The sequence below is a fragment of the Pleurodeles waltl genome, chromosome 1_1, assembly GCF_031143425.1.
Source record: "Pleurodeles waltl isolate 20211129_DDA chromosome 1_1, aPleWal1.hap1.20221129, whole genome shotgun sequence".
Classification (NCBI taxonomy): domain Eukaryota; kingdom Metazoa; phylum Chordata; class Amphibia; order Caudata; family Salamandridae; genus Pleurodeles; species Pleurodeles waltl.
This window is the reverse complement of record NC_090436.1, coordinates 228784425-228805621: the sequence shown is the minus strand read 5'-3', so window position 1 is coordinate 228805621 and position 21197 is coordinate 228784425. Positions and strand designations below refer to the sequence as shown.

The following is a 21197-nucleotide window of genomic DNA, read 5'->3' as shown; positions in this document are numbered from 1 at the left end:
TGCTGTGTGCTCTTCAAAAGATGTAGCAGGACCACCAAAGGGGATGAATAGCTGACTGGTGCTCTTAAAACAAAAGGAATGGACATGGGAGCTGATGGGTGCTGTGGAAAGTAAAGCAGCGCTAATCAGCCCTACCAGTAAAGCATGCTCATTTTCATGTGGATGCACATGTGAAGAAGCAAACAGCTTTCTCTCACAGGACAATACAGACAAACATTTAAGTGGGCTTATCTATTCCCTCTTGATGTTAGCTGTCCTGCAGTCAGCAGCAAAATATGAATGACACTTGAACAGATCAGTGGCTGAAGAGGGCCAGCCCAAAGACCTTTGGCTTGATTCACAAACTTTCTACAAAGTGTAATTCACAAATTGCACTTTTGTAGCAACTTACATTTTATTACTAAGTCCCTACTTCTGTTATTTTCTATAGGAGGGTGTTGTAGTACTGGTGGGTGGCCATGTATAGTGCTGGACTTCTTACCAAAGTGTAAATTGCCACAAATGTAATATTTTAAAAGCATGCCTTTTCAATGGAGCCGTTCTTTCCCATACAACATCTGTTAAAAATGGGAATAGTTCTGCTGTTTCACTAGACTTAATTCACCACTTACCCCTGCACCAGTTACGGTATAACTTTGAAAATGCAGATGTTTGGGACATGCAATACAAATTATTTTTAACGCCCACCATTAATGACTAACACAGAGGGAAAAAAGCTTTGTGAATGACGCCATTAAAAGTATATATGTGCACTATTTGATTGTAGCTAAAGTTTGTTAAACTAGCCGTATTAAACAGCTGGCTAAAGTGTATCATTTGGTGAGTCTAATAGAACGTTAATAAGAAACATACAATTATGTGAGACTCAGCTACTTCAAACTATTTCTGAAGTTTATAACAATAATGAACGAGGAACAGCGGGAGTAAAGAAGAAAATATCTGCAAAATGGGTCTCAATGGTGGGAAATATGATGAGAAATCGCCTTTCATCATCTGAAGGGTTTAGAAGAAAGGCAATGCCAGATTGTCGAATTGCTCTCTAAAACCCAGTACCCTGTCAAGTTCATCAAACATCATTTTACTTTCCACGGGACTGATTTAACAAGCTGACCTTAAACTAGCATTCGTGTATAGGCGAAGAAGTTAGCAGACAAAGCCCCCCCCCCCACCCCCCTAGAGACAGATGGCATTAATTCTCAGTGGGCTAGCCTGTAATCACTCTGGCTTTTTAATAACTTTGACCTTAAAGAGAACAAAATAAACATTTTAATGTTATGCATTCTTACTTAATAATTGACATTGGCCTGATAGTTTAACATACAGCAGGCCCAGCATGTCACTGTATGTCAATGCTTTGAAAAAAAATATTCTTCTTTAAAACTCCAAAAAGAAGGGCGAAAAGCCAGCAGTATGGGAAACACGGATGGGCTGATCTTGGAAGGGCATTATCACAGACAATGAACTATAAAAAAAAATCAGATTACTGCAACTGCTGTCCCAGGCTTTGCATCACAAGGTGAGCCCTGCTTCCATTTTCCAAGAGTGGTAAAGAGACTTTGGTACCCAGATACCAGACTAGGTGTCTGCACTCAAGTCAAGCATGTACCGTTTACCTACAGACATAAATTAATACAATTTAAATTCATGCACTGTTATTACTGAAGACCAAAACACATGGATAAGTTCACCCAGAGCACTAGTATTGTTCGTAGAAAAAAGTGGCCAAACAAATGCGGGCTTTGCCCACGAGACATGATTTTGACATGTAGGCAAACTGGACGATAGTATTTGGACATTACATACTATGGCAGGTATCCCTCACAACCCAGACTCAATCCTCCGATTGCTGGGAGCCACGGGAGATGTCTCTGCCACTATGAGATGACTTTTCGGTATAGCTTTACTGCTAGCCAAGAGACGTGTGATCATGACCTGCATGAATAACCAGATGTCAAAAACAACAAAATGGCTCCAAGACTTGAGATATTTCAGAAGTCAGCTTGAAATATACGCATAGGGACTACATCCCAAATCATAACCCAAGGATATTTGGGGTCCCTGCTGATCCTATTTACTGCCACACGAATCACCAGCATAGTTGTGAAGACCATGAAAACTGTTCCCTATATTATAGCAATTAATCTTTATGACTCCCTGTACCGTTGCACTGCACCACTAAGGCCTAGTCATGTTTTATGATGTCATCTGAATTAGCACGAGTTATTTATTGCCGCTGATAAATCACACCTTTTAAGAGTTATTGAGGAATAACATGCAGATTTTGGTGTTTAATGGACCAAAATCCGTATGCTGTGCAAGTACTGTACACAATTCCCTTGTTAGATTTCAGCAGGTTTGACCTGCCTCAATTTCCAAATACATACTAATGCCAAAACTACCCTAAGAAGTACCCTCATATACAGACCCCCAGGACCCGACCAGCCTTCTATGACACCATCCCCACCATCATGGAACCACTTGCAACCACTACAACTCCAACCACTACATTCTACTCAGTGACCTCAATTTCCACATCAACATCGACAACCCCAACCACACCAACTCCACCTCCCTCCTCGAGAACTTGAGAAACATAGGCCTCACCCAGTTAGTCAAATTACCCACACACAAGGCCAGACACACTTTCGACCCCCTCTTCACCTCCAGTGACAGATTCAGATTCAGCACGTCACAGAATTCTGCTGGGCCGACCACAGCATCATCCACTTCACCGTCATCGATCCCCAACACACCACCACCAGGCACCACAGTGTCGACTACCGCAACTGGAGCAGAGTAACTGAATCATAGTGGACATAGGCCCTCAGGTCATCCAAACCCAAGGCCTCATCTGATCTTGACCAGGTCATCTTGAACTTCTCCTCCTGAATCACCAAATGCGCCGGAACCAACCTCATCAGCATGGAACTCAACAGCATTCTCGACATTTTCATCACGTCTGCAGTTTTTCCGGACAAACTGAAACTTGGAAATCAAACCCCTCGTGAAAAAATCATCTGCACTCCCCCTCACTGCTCGTCACCCAATGACCCCGCCCCCTTACAAGAAAACAATAATAAACACAGTTTATTATCGTTTTGTTATAAAAGTTTTGCAGCTGCCACGGGGGGGGGTAACACTCTTACACCCTAATTGAGGAGCCACGCCTGCTGATAGGTCGAGTAGGATGAGGGCTTCAGTTTGGCCGCAGTCGAGGAGCGAGCGGATGTCATCTGTGGCACAGAGAAGGGCGGTGTCTGAGCTGTGGTTGCTCCTGAAGTCTGACTGGGAGATGTCCAGGATGTTGTTATCCTCGATGTGTTTGTGGAGCTGTGCATTGATAGCCATTTTGATTACCTTGGCAGGGAAAGGCAGCAGAGAGATGGGGCGGTAGTTTTTGAGATCCAGGGGGTCGGCCTTGGGTTTCTTCAGGAGTGGGTGGATCTTGCATGCTTCCAGTCCTTCGGGAAGGTAGCTGTCTCAATGGAGCACTTGAGAGTGTGGCGAAGTCTGGGTGTGATGGAGGTGTTGGCTTTCTTGAAAATGTTGGTGGGGACAGGGGTGAGTAGGGGCTTCGGAGTGGATACTGCTCATGATGGGGCAGGTCTCATCCATGGTGAGGGTGGTCCAGCAGTGCAGGATCTGTGAAGGTTAGGAGAATCCGAGCTCGAGGGTTGTTGGTGGGCTCGGAGGGTCCTGGGGTCTGAAGCTATCATATATTGCCTTGATTTTTTGTTGGAAGAAGGTGGCTAGTCTGTCGCAGAGGTCCTGAGATGGAGGCATGTTTGCAGCTTCAGACTGGGGATTGGCGAACTCTTTAACCATGGTGAAGAGCTCTTTGGGATTGTTTGTGGTGGCACTGATAAGGTCCTCCATGGCGGCTTTTCTAGTGGATCTGATGAGGTACTGGTGGGATTTGATGGTGGATTTGAAGGCTGCAAGGTCCTCCGTGGACTTGCTGTTTCTCCATCTCTTTTCTAGCTGTCTGCATGTGCGCTTGGAGTGCGGGGAAACCAGCTGGCCTTCTTGAGATTGTGTTTACCTGAGCACATTCAGAGCAATGTTAGGGTGCTGGCACATTTTGAGATCCATTGGTGGAAGTTCCGTGCTGAGATGTTTGCGTCTGTGCCGAGGGGTTGCGGTGTTTGCTGAGGGTGTTGGTGAGCTGTTCCTTGGTTGTCGATGTGATAGTTGAGGTCCCCAAGGCGAAAGTAGTTTGTAGAGGCGAGTGCGTGGTGAGCTATAATGTTGACAATGGAGTCGCTGAAGGCTGGGAGGGGGCCAGGTGGCCTGTAGATGAGGGTGCCGATGAAGGTGGATTTATGTGTGTTGTGGATCTTAAAATGGAGGTGCTCCACGAGGGGGGAGTGTTTTTCCGCGTTGGTTGTCAGACGGAGGGTGGATTTTTGTATGATGGCCAGGCAAAGCAATTTGGCATCGCTGGGGATGGCAATGTCCGTTGCTGATGCTGGGTTTGTCCATGTTCCGGTGAAAAAGGTGATGTCCGGGTGGGTAGAGTTTAGCAAGTCCCAGAGTTCTACGGCGTGTTTGTGGAAGGAGTGTATGTTGAGGAGGATGCAGTTGAGAGGCTCAGGGTGGGTGTTCAATGGTCCTGTGGGGTGAGGGTTCGGCGGCAGTTGAGGCAGGAGAAAGGTCCATGGGTGCCTCTGGGTGATGCGAGATGGCAGCCGATGGAGCGTCCTGTGTTCAGTGCGTGGGGGGTCTTTGCATTGTAACGATGAATGGTCAGAGGACCAGGGTTCATGGCGCTAGGTGTGGTCCAGGCGCGCACAGGTGCAGACGGAATTACCTTTGGCGTGCCAGTGGTGTGCCCGCTGCGTGGCTGCATGGCCGCACAGTGGCCACCATGAAGGTGAGGGAGGTGGGAGCATCCGGTCACCTGGGAGGGCAGGAAAAGCACTTCACAGGGAGGGGGTCAGGGCTGCAAGGGCTGCAGGGACGGAGTGCGGGGGAAGGGAAAGGCGTATAAAAAGGAAAAAATTGAGAAAAAGGAGAAAACAAGACCGAAAAAGAGACAAGAAGAAAATATAGATGATAGAAAGCAAAAGACACACATAGACAGAGGACCTCTAGACCACCAGGAATGAGGCAAAGGCAGGTGCCTGTGGGTGGAGGTGGGCCTCAAACTGAAAGTCAGGCAGGCTCTCAGTCCGATCACAGCAGCAGCAACAGGTGGAGCTGCGCAGAGAGGAGCAACCAGGTGCTAACCAGGAGGTCAGGGGAGTCGCCCTTTCCCTGCGCAGCGGATGCCATTAAGAAGGGGAGGGAGGCAGGAGGGTCCAGTCAGCTGGGAGGCAGAAGGGAGGTAACTGCTTTGCAGGGGGGGCATGCAGGGGCAGCTGTGGCAGGGACAGAGCATAGGGAGAGGGAAAGGCATAAAAAAGTAAAAAATTGAGAAAAAGGAGAAAACAAGACAGGAAAAGTGACAGGAATAAAATATAGATGACAGAAACACACAGACAGATGGCCACTAAGCCACCAGTGAGCAGGTGTAGGTGGGTACCTGAGAGTGGAGGTGGGCCTCGAGCTGAGAGTCAGACAGGCTTTCAGTCCAATCGCAGCAGCAATAACGTGGAGCTGCGCAGAGGAAAGGGACTATGAGGTCAGAGGAGTCACCCTCTCACTGCGCAGCGGCCGCTATTAAGAAAGGGAGGGAGGCAGGAGTATCCGGCAGCTGAGAGGCAGGAGGGTGGGAATGTGATTCACAGGGAGAGGGAAGGGGCTGCAGGGGCAGCAGTAGCAGGGACAGAGCGAGAGGAGAGGGAAAGGCACAAAAAAGTAAAAAATGGAGAAAATGAGACAGAAAAAGAGACAAGAAGAAATATATAGATGACAGAAAGCAAAATACACACACAGACAGATAGCCCACCAGGGATGAGGCATAGGTGGGTGTCTGTGGGTGGAGGTGGGCCTCGAACTGAGAGTCCTGCAGGCTTTCAGTCTGAAGGCTGCAGCAGATGTCATTTCAAGCTCCTATACCCACAAAGCCCTACAAGATCAAGGACCGGACTACATCAACCACTGTCTACACTCTCTGGCCCTCACACACACCCAGAATCCAGCACAACTGCAGCAGTGGCTGCTCGTTTTCCTACATTGCCGCCAAGCTCTGGAACAACCTATCCTTCCTCCTCCAAGCTGCATTCTCACTGGCAGACTTTAGAGGGAGACTCAAGCGCTGGCTCTTTGACAGAGACATCACATGCCAGCGCACCAGGGGTGACAGCAACGTACTCTACAAATGACTGATTGATTGATAATTATCAGATGCGTTGATTGATGATTATCGGATGTGTTAAATACCCTTTAAGGTGTAATTCCAGTGCATGAGTAAACAGGGGTTTACACACAGGTCAGAATATAATGACCCACTCAGGCTCTAACAGTATTAATAATGTTTGACACTTAATTTCTGTGCAGTGATGCAGGGGACAGTCACTCAAAGTGTCTATCTAACCCACCATGTGTGGCACTTGGCATAGTGATTTCTGATATTACCTTTTATGGCCACAGTAGTTGTGGTCTTTAACTTTTTGCTGATTTCAAGAGATAATCCTTTAAATTCCATGTTCCATACTTCTACTGTTTATGTGTTGTTCTAATGATTCTGCTGAAGCGCATATGTTAATTAAAAATTATTAATGAGTGTTTATGCATTTTGAGTAATAATAATAAAATGTAGAGAAATATAATGTAGAAAATTAATGTTCACTTTTGAAAATGTGCCCACTGAGAGTGGCTACCAAAATTCACAAATTATACTAAAAATGATTCAAATATGTGAAATGTTGAAAATGCGTAATAATAATGTAGTAATATGTCATATTGAGCTGTAGTACGTATGTTTTGCATTATATTGTAGAGCTAACTTAGCTGAAGTTGTGGCCTAGTTTTGCCAGGCATCATGAAGAAGCTGAATAATCATACAATGTAGAGAAGCTAACGTGTTGAACTGACCCTGAACTACTCGTGTTAATAAAATCTGCTTCGCTAGAATTTTCTGCAATGAACCGACAAACAGGAGATGAGGGAATCAAAATTGTATCAAGGACTGTGTAAAGCAAACAAGATGTACTTTCCCAGGACTCGAACAATAAAGACACTGACTGGAGAAGAAGATGCAACATTTTTGATACCTGATGAGCCGGATGATGAGGACATCGTACAGTGAACCAATCTACACCATGAGAACGTCGTAATATTAGAATTCATAGATTTGAAGAGCTGAATGTATTGGTAGCATCATATATGGTGACTAATTGACCAATTAGGATTTGGGGAATAGTCTGGGTGACTTTGATAGAGCTACAGGTGCACCATCACCTGAAGTGATAAAACATTATTATAAGGTGATTGAGTTCCTGAAGACGAGAATTTCGCCTAAAAATATTGTTTGTCCGAGAACTGACAGGACAGTGCAGGAAGTAAAGGAATCGATACATACTTACTATGAGAGATTGTTTAAAGCGTTCAAGGAGTACAGTGGTAAGGAGGCGATTGAGCCAAAAGACATGTTGCACTTTGTGTTCAGGTTTGTGGAAGGATTGAGACCTGAAGAAGGGCAGATGATTAGGAGTTATCATTATGTTGGCAAGCAAATCCGATTGATGAGGTATTGCAGTATGCGAAATACTGTAGTGATGAGATTGAGTTAAAGCAGAAAAAGCTAAAGGAGAAGGCGATGGTGATGCAAATCAAGGCAGCACACACAGGAGTGCAGGGAGCTTCAGTACAACAGATACCGGAGCAGCAGGGAACTGCCATGTTCCATCCCCAAGCGAGAGGTAGGGGTCATGGAATCAATATGAATAGTGTCTGGATTTGAGTACTGTAGTGGTTCAGAATGATGTGCAAGGGATGAAAAAGATGTTACTGCGTCATCTTTGCGGAAACGTGGGACACTGGAAGAGGGAGTGTCCGATGATGGTGCATGATGGTGTTGTTCAGCAAAGTGGTGATGTCAATACATTTCAAATTGTAAAAGTCCCTAGAATGGGAGGACTTAATCAGAATTTTCAGAATAACATGAATCAAGTGCAGAATTTTCAACCCATGCAGCAGATGCAAATGCCTCGTGCACAAATGACACAGTTTTAACCAATGCAGCAGCAGGTTCCAATGGTACATAGACAGCAAATGCAGATACCTCAAGCCCTGATGGAACAGCAACAGATGATGCTTACTCAGCAGATCACAGGTCAGAGACAAGACAGAAATAGTGACAAAGTGCACCAATTCCCATTACATAGTGAGAATGGAATAAATGACTAATGAATGTGTGAGAGTTCGGATTAGGAGCCATGTATGCTTGCAGCGTCCTTAGATCAGAGAGGACCTTTTGTGAATGGAAAGATGATGGGTCATAGGGTCTCTTTTCTAGTGGACACAGGAGCCACGCGCTCCACAGTAAGAAGTGCAGAAGTTCAGAATTTACCTCTTTCGGGTAGAACAGTGCAGGTTGTAGGAGTAGCGAATAGACAGCTGATAAATCTGATCACAGATCTAGTACAGATTGAGATTGGCGACTTCCAGGAACTGCAAATGTTTGTAGTATATGACTCAAGTCCAGTATCTCTACTGGGAAGGGACTTGTTGTGCAAGACCAGATGTTCAATTAGTTGTTCAACTGCTGGAATAGAGGTCCAGATGAATATTGCTGATGAGGAAGAATAAGCTCCTGAGACTGAGAATGAAACCATTAATGAAGAGTACCCATTGATTGATTTTTTCCCGACGTTTACTGTGAAAGAATTACATGCAGACTTACAGGGAACAGTACAGAAAAATGTGTGGGACCTGACAGGTAAAGAAGTGGGTTTGACCAAGGGAGTAGAGCCGATTAAGATCACTTTGAAGCCGAATGCAGTGTTTCCGCAGCTTCCACAGTATAACATGGGACAGGATGTTCTGATGAAAGTGGCATAGATAATGGAGATTTTCTGAAACAAAGGGTTTTGAAGGAAGTGTTGAGCAGTCCATGTAATTCACTGATAATGGGCCTGAAAGAGCGTTGTGGGAAAGTACGAATTGTGCAAGACTTGCAAAGAGTGAATGACCTGGTGGTCAAGTGTTGTCCTATAGTGCCGAACCCAGCAGTAATATTGTTTCAGATTCCATGCGATGCAGAGTGGTTCACAGTGGTTGTTTTATCACAAGCTTTCTTTTCTGTGCCTCTTCATGAGGATAGCCAGTTTCTTTTTAGTTTAAAATTCCTAGACAGAGTCTACAGTTGGTGCAGGCTTCCTCAAGGGTACACGGAGTCACCATCTCTGTTGAACCAGATCTTGAAAAAGAATCTGGAGTCATTGGAACTACTGTACCAATCGACTCTGGTGCAGTACATTGATGACTTACTGATTGCATCCAAAACGAGGGACGAGTGTAAGTACGAGTTGATTGCCCTGTTGAGTCATTTGGGAAACTTTGGACATAAAGTGTCACCATTGAAATTGCAGTATTGTCAGAAGTCAGTGAAATATCTGGGACACCAAATTGAGAAGGGGTCGAGGAGAATTTCCAGAGAAAGGATTACAATGATACTGCAGAGAAGTCCCCCGACTTCACAGAGAGATGTCTGAATGTTTCTGGGAATGGTAGGTTATTGTCGACAGTGGATTCCAAATTTTGCTGAGATTGCCAAGCCATTGCAGCAGCTGACACATAAGGAGGTTACAGATCCCATTACATTAGATCAGGATCAGATGAAGGCGTTCACTGAGTTGAGAGAGAGTTTGTGCAAAGCTCCAGCATTGGGAATGGCTGACTACACGAAGCCATTCATATTGTTTTGTCATGAACGTGATGCTTGTTCTTTGTCTGTCTTAACACAGGTCCTTGGAGGTGCTAATCGCCTAGTAGCCTATTTTTCAGCTACCATGGACCCAGTCGCAGCAGCCTTACCAGGTTGTTTGCGTGCAGTTGCCACAGTTGGTGAAAGCCTATCACAGTGTGAGGAAGTGGTGATGGGATACCCTTTGACGGTAATGGTACCTCACTCTGTTGAGATCTTACTGACAAGGACCAAAATGCAGTTATTTGACTGGTGCCAGACTGACAAGATATGAGACAAGCATTCTAGGTGCTCCAAATGAAACATTGAAAATATGTACAGCGCTGAACCCGGCAACATTACTTCCAAGTGATACTGTTGAAATTGAAAAAGAAGAAGACATTGAGCATGATTGTCTTGAGGTAACTGAATTGTGCACAAAACCCAGACCAGATATCAGAGATACCCAATTTGACGAAAATGACCAAACTGTCTTTGTTGATGGCTCATGTCTCAGAGACGGTACAGGAACATTGAAAGCAGGATATGCTGTGTGTATGATTACAGGTACTTTAGAAGCTTCCTGGCTTCGAGGTGTGTATTCTGCACAAGTAGCATAATTGGTAGCTCTTACTAGAGTGTGCCATGTATCTGCAAGATTGAGAGTTACTATGTACACAGATAGCCAATATGGATTTGGAATAGTCCATGATTTAGGTCAATTATGGTCGCAAAGAGGTTTCCTGACCTCTACTGGTACCCCAGTAAGAAATGGTGACAGAATAAAGGAGTTGCTGCATGCAATACAGTTACCTGAAGAAATTGCCGTGGTGAAATGCAGTGCACATCTAAAGTCACAGGATTACATCTCACTAGGAAATGGATATGCGGATCAAGTTGCAATGTTTTGCGCATTGAACTGTATATCGTTCAAAGACAAGTGGGAACTGATGTCAGAAGAAGACAACCCATGTACAAGTTTTGCATTGAAAGTGATCGATACTTTGGAAGAGTTGAAAACACTGCAAAATAATGTTGACAAGAAAGAGAAACGACTTTGGTCCAAACTAAAATGTGTCCAAAGGCCTGATGAGATCTGGGTTTCTGAGGAGGGTCAAATGGTTCTACCAAATAGTTTATTGTCACAAATGGCCAGGTATTATCATGGCCAGGCACACATTGGAAGGGATGCCATGGTACGTCTGTTTAAAATTGACTGGTTTAATCCTGAATTTAGGCAGGCAGCAGAGGCAGTGTGTCATCGCTGTATAATCTGTCAGCAGCTAAAGGTGGGAAAAGCGACAGTGGTGAATTTGAGCCACATTGGAAGAGCAGGAGGTCCACTGAGCAGAATGAAATTGGATTTCATTGAGATGTCTGCAAGTGGAGGTTTGAAGTACGTGTTGGTGATTTTGTGCATTTTTAGTCACTGGATTGAAGCATACCCCACAAGAAGGAATGACAGTCTCACAGTAGCAAAGTTGTTGCTTAGGGAGTTGATACCACGCTTAGGGTTTCCGATCACTTTAGAATCAGATAGGGAAACTCACTTCAACAACGAAGTAAGTAAACTCTTATGTGCAGCACTAAACGTTCAGCAGAAGTTGAATTGAAGCTACTGTCCTGAAGCATCAGGACTAGTGGAACAGATGAATGGTACCTTGAAATCAAGGCTTGCCAAGATGTGTGCAGCTACGAACCTGAAATGGCCAGATGCATTGCCTTTGGTGTTGATGTCAATGAGAAATACACCTAACAGGAGGACAGGGCTGTCGCCCCATGAGATCCTCATGGGCAGAGCAATGAGATTACCAGCAGTTCCAGCCAATGCACTTGTAAATATTACAGATGATATGGAGTTGGACTACTGCAAGAGTCTGGCTGATGTGGTTCGCTCTTTCTCTCAGCAGGTGCAGGCCACCACCCTGCCACCCATCCACGATCCAGGGCAAAATCTGAGAGCCGGTGACTGGGTCATTGTCCAAAAACATGTTCGCAAGATGTTTTTGGAGCCACGCTGGAGGGGGCCTTACCAGGTGGTCCTAACGACAACGAAAGCTCCATTCAGGGTCACTGCAACCATGGAGGACTAAATTATGTGGCAGGGTTGACTAAATTATGGAGCAAGAAAAGCAAATTAAGCAGAGTAATGGATCACATTCTGTAACAGTATTATTTCACTATTTTGCCATTTTAACATACATACATTTTATCTGTGCAAAGTTCCACTTCGTTTACTACTAGATTCACACATGAATACCACAGTCAGCAACAAAAATGATTAGTTAACATTTAAACATGTCTATCACTGTGCAACAACAAGTTTATTTTTGCAATCTTGGTCCATTTTAGGTACTAAAACACATATTTGGTTGAAAGCTTCAAATTATTCAACAGAGATTGGTTTGAATTGCAAGTATGGTAAATTTGTAATTATGCGGTAAACACAGCAGTCCCAGAATCACTAGTTCCCCTAGCTACATGACATAGGCCCACATTATGACAATGGTGGTATAAGCTGCCTACCGCTGCGGAGACGGCCGCCAAAAGACCGTTGCCGTGGCTACCATCCATCCGCCAGAATATGACCACAGCTAGACTTTCGCCACAAGAAGGGCGGGAATCCGTCTGTGGCCATACTGGTGGATGGTGGTAAGGTGGTGCTGATACCACCAGCACCGCCACGCCAGTAGACTTCCGCCAGCCGTATCATGACATATGATGCGGCCTGGCGGTGTTCTGCTAGCGGGTGCTGCTGGCGGTAGCAGTGCCCTGTCCCGTTCCCTGCCGGAAGACCCCCTGGATGCAGGTAAGTTGGGCTTCCAACAGGGGAGGAGGATGGTATGGCGGGGGTGTTGTGTGTGAGTGTGTGTGCATGAATGTGTGAGTGTGTGTGTGAATGCGTCTGTGTGTGTAGTGTTGTTTGCGTGGGTGCATGTATGTGTGTGAATGCGTCTAAGAATGGAAATGTGAATGCGTGTCTGCATGTCAATGTGAATGTGTGTACGGATGTGTGCAAGCATGAATGGATGTATGCATGAATGAATGCGTGTATGCCAGTGTGAGTGTGTGTATGCGTGGTGCGTGTCTGCGAGTGTGTGCGTGTATGGAGGGGATCGTGGATGGAGAGTGGGTGTTGGGGGGCGTCTGGGGAGTGTTTGGGGCGGTGGGTGAGCCTCCTACCCGTGACAGGGAAGGAATTCCCTGTCACTGGTAGGGCCTACCGCCATGGTTTACATGGCTTTGCAAACGCCACGAAAACCATGGCGGTAGGGTGGCTCAAAATGTCACCGGTGGTATAATAGCGCCCACAGGGCTGGAGATTGTTATCTCCGGCCCGGCGGCTGCTACCGCCATGGCGGTAGGAATGGGAAATTGGAGGGTTGGCTGTTGGCGGTACTACTGCCACATTATCACCTCCCGCCCGGGTCATAATGAGCCCCATTGTCTACTCCTATAACATTATCACCTACTGCCGGGGTCAAAATGACCCCCATAGTCTTCTACAAGCAGTGATGTCTTCATCCTGGGTGAGAAAACACATTGTTTTCTGTCATGCTTCTCTGACTGCTGTTAATAGTGTTGTAGGGATGAATACAGCAGTCAGTAGTCTCCCACACCAAACAGGAGGAATCCAATTTGACAAAAAAACAGGTGTTCTGTTCAGTCAGAAAGTGAAGGAGCAATTAAGATACCTTTAAATCATGGTATCTTGTCACATTTGCTCTGCATTTAGAGGCAGAGGTCAAAAGTCAGTTTGTCTTTCTGACTGCAGAGTTCCAAGATTTCTTAAGGTGAACTGTCTGATCTGTGGTGTGAAATGTAAGGCTGTAGGGTGTCAGATTTTTCGTTAAGTGCAACATTTAAATAACTAAGTCAACTGTACAAACATTTCAAAAATATGTTTAAGTAATTGTGGAAGCCCATTTTTTGTACTTCTATGTGATGAGAAAAATATTTTATTAGGGTGAAAACAAAATCAGGACACTTTTCTTGGTGATGTGCTTATGATAAATATATTTTCTGTAACCAGATTTTGTTTTTGTACAGCAGAAATGGTGAACTCACATATTTGAAGGTGCACTGATCTGTGAGAATGAAGGAACATTTTAGCCTGTAAAATAAAATATTTTCCTAGGATCACAAAATTTGAGATGCTTTTATGGGTCAAGTAGATTATTCAAGGATATTGTTCGCCATTATGCATCAAATTTATTTGACTTTAGAACTGGTAGCCACTTTTTTTAGATGCCGAAAATGCATTCAACACAGTCAAATGGATATATTTATTGGAGGTGCTGGAAAGATTGGGGCTCAGAGGAGTAATGGCGACTTGGGTAAGACTCATTTACACAGACCCTCTTGCTAGTGCTAGAGTGCGTGCTAACGGCTGAATGTCCATTGTGTTTCCCATAGGTAGGGGGACGCATCGGGGGTCCCTCCTAACCCCCATTCTTTTTACCCTTGCGGCAGAGCCTTTGGCTTGCGTCCTTCAAGAGCATCACTGTAGATGTGGCCTTAATATGGGATTCGATGTGTGCTGATGACGCTCTCTTAGTGATTCGAGACCCTGAAGAGAACCTCAATCCTGTCATCAATGAGAGAGTACAATTTGGTTATAGGTCTGAGCCCTTGATCATTTGGACTCAGTCTATTATTGTGCCCTTGACGGAGGCCATGACCCAGCTACTGTATATTACCCGTTACAATGTCAAACAGGTCTAGTTCGCTACCCAGGTATATAATATCATAAGGATATCCTGACCATTCTTCAAGAGAATTACGGTAAATATTTGGAAGCACTTACTGATAGGGTGGATAGCTGGATTTCCCTCCCCCTGACAAGGAAGACTGCACTAATGAAAATGGTGGTTTCACCGAAACTTGTGTATATGTTTCAAAATATTCCTACTCCCCTGAATAGAGCATTCTTTGTCCAACTGAACACCCTTATGATTAAATTAGCATTGGCCAGGAACCAGCCTATTGTGAGTTGAAATAGGCCGCACCTTCCATAAGACAGGAGAAGTTTGCAGCACCCCATTTTGAAGAATACTACTTGGTGGCACAAATTCAGTTAATACATCGTTGGCTTCATAATAGCCACCACATCGATTCCCCTACAAGCGACACCGTACTCCAGGTTTGCAAGACCCATGCTGTTAGAAATGGGGTCTCTAGTTGGCAGTGGTTTGTACCCTGTCCAAGTAGGGATCCTAATTCTAGTCAGGGTAAGGGAGCCATACAGCTAAGTTGTCCCCTGCTCATCCCCTTGATAGCTTGGCACGAGAAGTCAGACTTATCTCGGAGGCAATGTGTAAAGTATTTGTACACACACGTAATCCCACAGTGAAAACACCAAAAAGGTACTCCACGCCAGTTTAGCAAAATAGCCAATATTAATCTGAGTAAAACAAGACCAAGATGACACAAATCCAACATACACAAGTAAAAATATGAATTTTCAGAGATTAAATGTTGTATAGCGCTTAGAAACACAGTAGCTCCAACTGAGGCTATCACAATGTCTTGATAGTGTTTTTTCCAAAAGTCTGACACCACTCGCGAAGGAGTGCAGGCTGGTCATGGAGTCACACTGACCCCAGGTACAGTTCCCTGGAAATGAGGAAACAAAGAAGTTGCATGAAGTCGGGGAGGTGAGGTGTCGCTGGAGCAGGGGTGGCATCGGTTCCTTACTGCGACTGGGGAGGTGAGGTGTTAGTTCCTTACTGCTAGGTAGGGGAGGTGAGGCGTTGGTTCCAGATGGTTGCAGGGGAGGTGATGCGCGTCAGTGGCGAGGCATCAGTTCCTTACCACAAGGCGGGGTCCATAAATAAAGTAGGTCAAGACACGAGGTGTCGACTTCACTGTGTCGCAATCACAACACGGGACCACAGGTACTGCAGCGGAGTCTGAGCAGGGTGTCATGGACGTAAGTGACACAGCACTTGTGACTCACGCTGTGGCGGGACTTCTGAGGCACTGCGGTGGCATCGGGCATGTGGTGTTGGCGGCTGAACTCAGCGGGGACCACGGCTCTGGTACAGGAAGTGGCATGGAGTTGGATGACTGCACCGGTTATGAAGTTGCTCTGGAGTTGGTGTGCTTATTTGTACTTTGTTACACCAGAGCTCACTCCCAAGTGCCCAGGAACTGGATTTGGCCCCACTTGGCAAGTCAGGACTCTCAGCAAGAGATCCCAGGTGCTGGCAGATGACGTCTTTGATGTCCCTGAGACTTCTAACAGGAGGCAAGCTCAGTCCAAACCTGTGGCTTTGGAAGCAGGATGTACAAAGCAAAGTCCTTCACTCCCAGGACAGAACCAGCAGGCCAACACAGCAAAGCTAAAGGCAGAGTGTCAGTCCCTCCTACAGCATCCAGCTCTTCCTTGCAGAATGTTCTCAGTTCAGAAGGATTCTAACTATGTGGGGTGGGAGGTCCAGTACTCATAACCATTTCTGTCTTTAAAGTAGGCAAATTCAAAGAAAAGTCTTTGTAGTGCACAACACCCTGCCTTTCCCTGCCCTGGCCCCAGACACTCCATGAGGTTGGAGTCTGCTTTGTGTAAGGACAGGAACAGCCCTATTTAGGTGTAAGTGTCAGCTGCTTCCACTACTCTAGCCCCCAAATACCCATTGGGATATGCAGGGCACACCTCAACTCACTTTGTGTGACTGTCTAGAGTGAATTCACAAACAGCCGAACTGTCATCCTGATCCAGATGTGTATTCCACATACAGGCAGAGACACAGAATGGTTAAGCAAGAAAATGCCCACTTTCTTAAGTAGCATTTTCAAAGTTACAATTTAAGAAACAACTTTACCAACAGATGACCCCACACTCCATATCTCAATCTGCTCCCAATGGGAAATTGCACTTAAATGATATTTTAAGGCAATCCCATGTTACCCTATGGGGGAGAGAGTCTTTTCAATAGTGAAAACCGAATTTAGCAGTATTTCACTATCAGGACATGTAAAACACACCAGTACATGCCTACCTTTTAAATACACTGCACCCTGCCCATGGGGCTGCCTTGGGCCTACCCTACGGGTGACAAACATGTAGTAAAAGGGAAGGATTGGGCCTGGCAAGTGGGTGCACCTGCCAGGTTGAAATGGCAATTTAAAACTGCACACACAGACACTGCAGTGACAGATTTGAGACATGTTTACAGGGCTACTCATGGGTGGCGCAATCAATGCTGCAGGCCCACTAGTAGCATTTGATTTACCTGCTCTGGCACACATGGTCCACTATACTCGGGACTTACTAGTAAATCAAATATGCTTATCATGAATAAACCAATCACCAATACCATTTAGGCAAAGAGCACTTGCACTTTAGCACTGGTCAGCAGTGGTAAAGTGCCCAGTGTCCTAAAGCCAGCAAAAACTAAATTCAGCACAGGATCAGAAACAGGAGGTCAGAAGCAAAAAGACAGAGGAAACCCTGCAAAAAGGGCCAACTCATGTGAGAGAGTCATATGGTCAGCTGTTCCGCCTGGGCGTTGGCACGCCTGACATCCTTGTGTGCTGTCCCGGTGCTCTATTCACCCCACATACAGATAGACCACTATAAGTTACTTAAACTTGCCCTTAGTTCCAAGCTGCACTCCTCCCTAAACCGAAATCAGAGTCATACCCTGGTGGGACCCTTTTCAAAACTGCACATTCTAAACATACTCTGAATATCTGGGAGACGTGCTTAGCACAATAATGGACATCCTAGCTTATAATAAGATGTCTTATGAGTCTGAACGGATTTTCCTTACGTTCCCCACGGAGCCTATTGAATGGCCCTTGTTGACTTTGCTAATTCCTAACCCCAATCCAAGTAGACTAATTACTAGAGCCTGTGCAGCGACCATGGAACAGATAGTATCAGTATCTTCTAATGGTAGATTTTGGCTGCCATTGGCTGCAAGGCCAAGAGACTTCTGGAGGCCATTTAGGTCTAATCTGGCTACTGGCCAACACCTATCTTGCTGTATTTCATTGATGCTGAACTGTTGATTTGGTGCACAGAGCTGCTGATTAATAGATTATACTGAGGAGGTGGGCACTGATTTATTGATTGCAAATTGGGGAGTTTGATGACTCTATGTGCTTCTCTGGTGACATTTCTTGTTACTTGCCTGATAATGTACTTTCTCCTACTTGTCAGATGATGTAGGTTCTACTGTATGATTACCTTTTATTGTACTGCTCTGTACTTCTCTGCTTTGAATTAAATAACCTTTTAAAAATACTTGTTTTAATAAATCCATACTGATGCTAGTATTGGATTTATTATGATATGCAACCAGAGGGCACCTCAGAGGTGGCTCTGGAATCCCTTCTAGTCCTCTAGTGTGCTGGCTGACTGGTATCAACCAGCCTGCCACCAGAGATGGGTTTCTGCCCCCCCTGAAGGTGAGAGCCCCCCTGCGGTCAGAAGCAATGGTGTTATTGTTGTATAGCTATTTTAGCCATATTTTAGACACAATATTTTAGCAAACTAGGCCCGCCGTCGTGCACTTTAGCCCAGTTCCATTTTATTCAGCATCACTTTATTTTTCTAGCATTGGCCACATTTGCGGTATTGTTTTATTTTTCTCTATCTAGTTGTTCTTTTGCTTAGGAAAGCATTAGGTTCTTAGCTGGACATTCATTTCACTTTGTGCTTTCCACAAGGCTACAGTCAGATAGAGTTGTCGGCAAGAGTGGTATGCTGTGTCTCCAACATACACAGAAACACACATATTCCAACGTGGGGACCCTTTCTTAGAATGTGAACTGTTTTACTATAAAACACTCCTTTGTCCCATACACGTTAGAGGGGGATTCCGGCCAGATGACCATGACTGTATGCTGATTGCTCTAGCTGCTTGCTTAGACTACAGAGTCCCTGAAGGGCGAATTAGGCTTATTATGCTGTGCTCTAACATAGCTCAGGTAGGAAAGATATAAATCACGCTTAGTGACAGTATGGTGGGACTGTTTTTGTGTTTCACACTAATTGTCACCTTTTTGCTTTTAGTGTGTTTTATCATCCTAGTTATTGTAATACATGTCATATTATCTAGGATGCAGTTACTTCAATAAACCCTTATTGAACTATAGTCTGCCTCTGTTTCTCTTTGCCAATGTGAGACTAATGTAACTGAGAGAAAGGGGTTAGATCTGATTGACCACGATTCCCCTGAGGAGTCTTTCTTGTAATGCGCCAGGTTGCCACAATCATGCCTGTTCTTAGGCAGAGATGAGGCGCTGCTAGTTAGCCGGAAAACCCGGATTAGGCCGACTGGTGTCACATGGTTGGGACTTGTACCTTAGTACCCCCACAATTCAGGTGATTCTGCCGTCCAAATCCAGTAGCCTCATTAGGTTATTGAGAACCTAGATGACATTATCATCTTCTCCAGCAGGTAAATCTCCATACCATAACTTCTATTGTCTTGTTTTCCTATGTTGATGACTGTATCCTGTGTTAGCACAAAAGTCTCTTTTTTGCATGGGTAAGTAAAGCAGTGCCATACCACCCTATAATATTTGTCTGTATTACCTTGTGATTTCTTTTTTCTTTTACCCCCAGTCAGCTCAACAATCCTTTGAGACAACAGTAGTTGCTACTTGTTGCTTGGTTATGTTTGTTATGAGAACACTGCTTTGACAACTCTGTGAGTGGTTGCTGGTGCTGTCTGGGGAGTGCCATTTAGTGTTCCAGGGCCACAATCTTGGAACTCTTTAATGAGGGACCAAGTTACTCAATTTGAGAAACTACCCAGGGTTACTCTAGTTGGTGAAACCTTTGATTCAGTGTTACCTAGAATATAATACTTGTCCAGTCAATGTTTAACTTTGGTACAATAATTGTAAAATGTAATTTAACAGGTAAGTAGATAGTTCTGTTAAAACCTAGACTAGCATAGCAAAGGAGAAACTGCTAGCACCTTAAAGAACGAAGATGCCTGTACATTCTTACAGCATCTTAGCCCCTTGGTCCATGTTCCATTGTGGAGGTTTTGGTTGACCTTAAGGGGAGGAGGTCTGTCAGAATGCAATAGTTGTAGGCATGGGGGCTGTCTTGGGAGCACTTTTTTAAAGTAATAATAATAAGTATGTCTTTATTTGTTAAAACCATTACAATACAATATATCAATCTATCCTCTAACCCATACTCTGGCTCATCCCAAACCTCATTCTATTCCTGTTAACTCCAAAGTAACCCTTTGGAGACTCTTGCTCCTGCTACACCTCCTGGCTCATCCTAGACTTCATTTTACTATTTTGATCTCCCAAACAACCCTACTAAATTCCCCCCTCATGTATATCCTCTTTGCCTCATCCCAAACCTCATTTTACTACTATGATCTCCCTAATCCTTTTCTACAGACTCTTCTCTCATCCATCTATCTTTTACTCATCCCAAACATCATCTTACTACTATGATCTCCCAATTAACACTTCTGGTTTATTCCCTCTTCTATTCCTCCATTAGTTTATTCAATCCAACTAACAGACTTGCATGTCCACCGCTCAAATTAACTCATATTTCTCTATACTAATACTACTCTGTAATTTCCCTCTATTAATCCACCACTAATCCTTTTGGGTTCCGGAGTAGCTGCTACTCGCTGAAAAGTGCTTCAACGCCTTCTCAGGGTTAATAAGCGCTATATAAATACAGTTACAATAGAATACAATTAGTGATGGGGACTGTAGTTTATTCCAACAACAGACCCACAACCCTTGAAGTGTCTGGCAGGCTCGCAATTGTGAGACAACTGTCATAACTTTAGAATTCCAGAAACCACCATCAACTCCAAAGAATGCATAAACAAACCACAGAACATAAGTAATACATGTCATTACCATAAGTAATGTAAAGAGAGCTAACAGTACCATAAATGATGTAAAGATAGGTAATGTAAATAAGTACATATATATAACATACAGCATTACTACAAATAGCGATACTTAAAAGCCCAAATAAAAGTACAGTGAAATACAGCAATAAATGTTTGTCAGCTTACCGAGTTCCTTAGTATACCCAGTCTTTTTCTCTATTAAACGTTCTCCATCCTCATAAGAAGCATATACCCTAAATGTATATCGTATGCCAGGATGGAAATGATCTGTGACATTAGGAAAAGATTGAAAAAGAATAATCAATCACTTTTTTAATTTTTGCATCACAATCACATCTGTATCCTCCCTACGATGTGCACAGCAACCATCTAAATGTTAACTTAAAGCAGAATTTTCGTGTAGAGAAAAAAACATTTCTTTTTTACCAGTCCGAACTTGCTAATAGTCACCAGCAATAAGCATACCAGAATTTTGTTTGATGATGTCATCTGGGCTTTTGAGAGTTATTGTAATAGCATAACACCGAGTGGCGCTTTTAAATTTCTTACACCCA

At 44.4% G+C, this 21197-nt stretch overlaps 1 protein-coding gene across 3 annotated transcripts in view; it reads right to left on the bottom strand.

The window, feature by feature from the left end:
* Positions 1-21197, bottom strand: part of OSMR (oncostatin M receptor) — a 345202-nt gene that overhangs the window by 78068 nt on the left and 245937 nt on the right. For all 3 annotated transcript variants that reach the window (XM_069221332.1, XM_069221326.1, XM_069221330.1), the window contains exon 13: positions 20809-20910. In XM_069221332.1, the coding sequence (XP_069077433.1) occupies positions 20809-20910 (102 nt within the window). The remainder of the gene's footprint in view (positions 1-20808; positions 20911-21197) is intronic.